At 34.3% G+C, this 5,526-nt stretch overlaps 1 protein-coding gene across 5 annotated transcripts; it reads right to left on the bottom strand.

Annotated features, from left to right (window-relative positions):
* Positions 1–284: 284 nt before the first annotated feature.
* On the bottom strand, positions 285–5,228 carry LOC106772072. 5 transcript variants are annotated; one of them, XM_014658226.2, is made up of 4 exons: positions 5,068–5,228; positions 3,102–3,652; positions 2,790–2,978; positions 285–2,259 (listed from the first exon to the last, which is right to left on the bottom strand). In XM_014658226.2, exons 2-4 carry the CDS (start codon positions 3,631–3,633, stop codon positions 644–646), a joined length of 2,337 nt encoding a protein of 778 aa, XP_014513712.1. In that variant the 5' UTR covers positions 3,634–3,652; positions 5,068–5,228; the 3' UTR covers positions 285–643. The 5 variants fall into 5 exon arrangements, with proteins under 5 accessions (XP_014513712.1, XP_014513714.1, XP_014513715.1 ...); XM_014658228.2 differs by having other exon boundaries at positions 2,790–2,957; XM_014658229.2 differs by having other exon boundaries at positions 3,162–3,652.
* Between the last annotated feature and the right edge of the window lie 298 nt (positions 5,229–5,526).

Here is a 5,526-nt window from a genome sequence, read left to right as displayed (position 1 = left end):
AGTAAAGTGATGGGTGAAAGGATCGAGAGGAGGTTTGTGAGTGAAGAAATGGTAAAGATTGGTTTGGGGGAGAAAAATAGATGAAAGGTGAGGGATGTATAGAAGAGACTGTTGGTGGGTTCTGTCCGTGAAGAATGAGAGTGGTTATTCAGTGAATGAGTTTTTCAGAATTGGTTTTTTGTGTGAAAAAGGAAACTTTGTATTTTGTGCCTTCTCTGACTGCATGAAGAAGAAGAAAAAATGTTGAAGCCTTCATCTGCAGAAGGTCAATCATACACAGTGTCTATGGGGGAGATGCCGGTAGATTTGATTACAATATCACAATATCACGTAAGTTGTTATACAATTATCCAAATGTTGTTTGGAGTTGCTAAGTATGAATTTTTACATAGTCAAACGTTTCAGACCCTATACAGGGATTCTAATTAATGTTGCATTCATCACACTTGCCACCAAAGGAAAGAAACAAGAGAATAGGAATATTGAAACAACAATACATAGAAATTTATAGACAATGAGATACTCCAATTCTCCTAAATGTATTTCTATTTTATAAGTTCATGAATTATTTCCTGTAACCTTTAGTAATCACAAGTCAGTGATCTCTAGTAACCTTAAGCAAGAGATGTTTATCTGTGGCAGACTACTCTTTACGGTATTGTTTGATGGCACCTAATGTTCTTGCAAACATGGACACCATTGGCCTTGAATCTCTCAATCCTGGGAAAGGTGTAATGGAGTTGAACTTATGCTTTACAAACTGATATTGACTTCCCGTATCCTTAAGGACAGTGGGATCCTCTTCATTGATACAACACTTATGTAAATTTTGAGCCTCGCTGAACAGTTGGTCATCGTCAGATTGTTCTCTGGCCTTTTCAATCTTGTAGTTGGTCAGAGAAATGTGTTTATGGGATTGTGCATTCTTTGAGAAAGACGTGGAATGGTCTCCAGAATCACCTCTCTCGTTCAGGTGATCAAAAACTATCGATGGTGAACTTGACTTTGGTAAAAAACGATTTATCCAGAGTCCTTCCACAGTTTCACTTTTATGACAGATTTCCCTTCTCTCATGCTGTGCATTCGATTCAGCATTCTCATTATTATTTCTATTTTGTCCAATTGAGGGTGAATGCAGTGGCAGTGATGTCGTTCCTTCCTTCTCCTTAGTTATCCCCACCTTGTAATAATTTTCATTCTCCAATGAGTTATTTACCCAGTGTTCATGACTGTTGAGAGAATTTATAGGACTAGTCCGAAGTCTCCCTTCAGATACTTCAAGTTTATTATTTGATGGGAAATACCGTCTGTAAAGGCTATTGTTCTCTGCATAAAAGGTGATTGGAGCAACATCTGTTCCATGTACCTTATTTCGTAGCTCAAAATCTTTAGAAGCATCTCCTACTTGAAATTTTCTTGCTCCAACATTCTTAAATTTTGCACCTGCCACTGACTGAAAATTGGATCTGAACCCTGCATTTTTTAGCTTCGGATCTTGACTCATGTTGCATGTGAGAAGTTTCTGATCAGGCTGTTGAAGATGGTGATTAGGATTTTCAAGGTTAAGATCCAATGACTTGCTCTCATCTTCAGTTGATTGTGAACATATTTTCAGCATGTTTGAAACCAAGTTCATGAATGAGCTATCCGGTTGAACATAGGATTTAGAACATGAAGTTTCTTGAATATGCTTTTTTAATTTTTTACTCCCAATTATCACTTGCTGAAAGTTGCTTCTCTTCTTACCTGCCAAAATTAACCCAGAACTACGGCAACTTTCACCACTTAAATGGAAGTCATTCTCCTTTGGTAAACTGACATTGGAATCTCCACCTGATAATGACTTCTCCTTACCTTCATTTGTTGTCGTACGAATCCTTTTATTACATGGAGAAGTAATGATTGTAGGGTTCTTACTACGTAGTAGCATCATTTCATTTCCCGTGGATTTGGTTTTCTTCTCATTGGATTTTGACTCACAGTTGAAAGTTTGCAAATCATTCTCTGTCGTTGATTCTAGTTTTGGTAAAGGGTTGACGCCAGAAGATATTAAATTTGTTCCGTGAGCAGCGGAACCATTACATTCGATTACATGCTCAACCCTAGTACATAATCCATCTTCTATTTCAACTACCTTGTTGAGAACATCACTTTCTGTGCCTGCATTGCAATGTTTCGTAGAAGGATTTCCTTCCAAGCTACATTTAGGTTCATCTGCTTGAAGTAATAAATTACTTATTGGCCTTTTGCCAATCTGACCTGTAGGAAAATCATGATGCAGGTGATATTTCAGGGATACACAAAAGAAAGAACTTGCATTTTCTTTAACAAAAAGTTTCAGCGTGTACCCTTTAAACATGAAGAAATTGTGTTAAATCTAGAACCTATGTTATGAAAAAAGAAACTAAAAACTGCCCGAATGATGAGAATTGTTTTATATGATCTAGGGATATTGATGTAATCTGTTTACAAAGAACAATAATGCAGAACATGTACTGCTAGTACCATAGAAAAGATGATTAGAGTGTTGCAATAAACTTAAATTTGGGAATTTATTTGTAATTTCATTTTAGTTTTATTTTATTTGTTTTCTGTTGCCCTTTTTGTGGTAACTTGTTTCTGTTTTTGTTGTAATGAATTTTGTTTTTATTTTCATTAAGCTCGTTAATATTGTTTTGTACTCAGGTATGTTACAATTTGCGGCTATTAAAAGGCATGTTTCATTGGATGAGTTACACAAAATACAATACAGAGGGGTGTGTATAGTATATTTTACATACAGCACATACCTGAAATAGTAGATTTCTTTCCCTTTCTATCAGATATTATAGCTGTTCCAATGTCAGCTTGAGCACAAAGATTATTCTCCCAATCATTCATCACAATCTCCTTCCCACCATTTGGCAAATGAAGTGTTTCTGTTGCAATGTTAATTTTCTCCGTGTTATCACTGGATCCTGCCAGATCAGAACAATGAACTGGCAAAAGTAGTTTACAGGGAAAAGTGACAATAAGTAAACCAAACAAATTGACAAGTTCCAATAAATCAACTATTTAAATAATTACGATAACAAGATTTTTCACCCTTCATTAAAGCTTACTTGAAATCAAAGACGTGTCGTAAGTCCACTTTTCCCTACATCTACAGCTGTTACTTTTACCTGTACCATTATCATCTTGACATGTTTTATGGTCGGGAATGACGACAACTGAATCACTTGATGGGTGCCCAGAGGGAGTATCTGTGGAGGAAACATCATTCTTTGAGCATATGACTGCAATAGGTTCTACAAAAACGTCATTTTCTGGTTTGTCCCTTGCAGAACTTCCATCAGTAACGCTTTGGAGCACAGCAAGAACCATACTGCTTGGTTCAAAATCCCGGAACAGGGAGGACTTTTTATTATAACTTGAATCAACACATTTGAGACTGAAACCTTTATCTGGAGACCAAACTATTTCAGACAGTGGATCAGTAGCAGAAAATGTCTTGTCTATTTTACAAGCTGCATTTGCACCTGCACAGGAGTCATTATTCAAATTTTTCCAAATGCATGGGTTAGAATAATTTAGAACGAGTTCGATATCAGCCTTTGGTTTTATTTTCTTGTTCTCTGAACTCATCTTCACCATTCAGTAGAAGCAGAAGGTCCTGCAATATTACAACAATCAAAGTTGGCATTTAAAAGTCATCTGAATAAAAATTCTAATGTAGAAATGAACAGCAACGCAGCTAGCTCCTTAACACTAAGGGAGCCATCAATTACTTGATTTATAAGTTACTCAAGTCATTTTTGAGATGCATCTTACAAAGCATGTTGAATGCATGCGTATGATTTTGTTGCATTTTTCATCTCATATAAATCATAAACTATTCAAATGGCTTGCATGAACAATTTTATAGGAGACAAAAAACACCACAATTAGTGAAAGAACAATTTAACATGATTCAATACCTTTTGCCTTAATGTTTGGAAATTTGGTGGATTAACATGCTGGATGAAAATAAGTGGCAATATGTATTTCAAGTAATTAGGCTAAATTATCTCTAATTCAAATATCTTGTCATGAGAATTCCTTCTACTTTAATGAGTTTTACCATAACATGTCTTTACAGGTTTTGTTTCAGTGCAAGCATCTTAAAAATTCTGCATATTTTATAACTTTATATTTATATACTTCAATTTTTACAACATAAAGAATTGATTTATTACATTATATTAAAATTGGAAAAATTTACTTTCACTAAATCCAGACATAAAACTTGACTTCCTTTCATACAACATGATATTTCCAAAAATTTTGTGCATGTGCTTGAAACCACAAACAAAAAACTGTTTAAAAAACATAACGGGCATTGCCCAAAGTGATTCATCAAATATTTATGCAAAATTTAATCCTCCCAAATAAAATATTATACAATTGGCTCTTCTTACTGTCAACTCTTGATGTTTGCAATCTTCAATATAATAAATTCGCATATATTCCTTTTTTATTCTCTTAACTTCAACTTATTATCTATGTGATATGAACAAATCAAAACAGTGCATAATTAATCAACACGATTTCATGCACTCTAAGACATAGTTTTGAGTGAACTTACTATTTATAATGCTTAAAATCCAGGAACAGCAAAGACAGCTACAAACTCGAATCTAAAATTGGTAGTTTGGTGTTGTCTTCTCTTAGTTACAGTTGGACATAAGGAAATCAATAAGCTCAGGGAAGAAGTAAATAATTAGATCTGATCAAGTTTAAAGCCTCAAAGCTCATTAAGAGTCAATTCTATATACATATTATTACAAACTTATAGTTATAAAATAAAAAATGAACGTGATGCACATGCACACCCTATAATCACGTGAAAAGAAGCAATAAAAAAAAAATAGATAAGATATACACTTCCAAAAAAGGAAATTGATATGTCTTGTATCATATAAAGCTGAACATAACTATGGCATATGAGAAGAGCATTATCTTGTACATATGAACGTAATAGAACACAACAAGATAAACATTGAACAAGGTCCTATAAGAAAATGAAGAAAGAATTGAAAAGAAACATACCTCTTGTAGATTACAAAACAGAAAAAGAAAATTTGGTTTGGTGGTGTGTGTGGCCGTGAGAGAAAGAGGAGAATCCACTTGAAGTTGCCAAACATCCTAGAATGGCATTAGCTGGCACCAGACGCTGTTCGTGTGAGGTCTATGATCTGCCACGTAAAACATGCCATTCCACTCACACCCCTACGTTATTCTACACTATAGAATAGGTGTAGTGTACCTTCACCTACTTTCCATTATTTGCTTTTAGTCCTTTTTTTTCTTGAAAAATGTGATCCATCTCATAAGAGCTTGTTTTATCCTACTTATCATATGTACAAGGTCTTTGGGATGGTCAGTCTTATTCTACTTATCAATATTTACTGGTATAATTTTATATAACTTGAATTTTTTTTTACTCTACTTTTCTCTTTTAAACATTATTTTCAGACTATCTCCTAAACTATTGTTGTTTATCAACCA

This window comes from Vigna radiata, chromosome 8 (assembly GCF_000741045.1).
Source record: "Vigna radiata var. radiata cultivar VC1973A chromosome 8, Vradiata_ver6, whole genome shotgun sequence".
Lineage (NCBI taxonomy): Eukaryota > Viridiplantae > Streptophyta > Magnoliopsida > Fabales > Fabaceae > Vigna > Vigna radiata.
The sequence above is the reverse complement of the archived record's forward strand: the minus strand, read 5'-3'. Positions and strand labels throughout refer to the sequence as shown.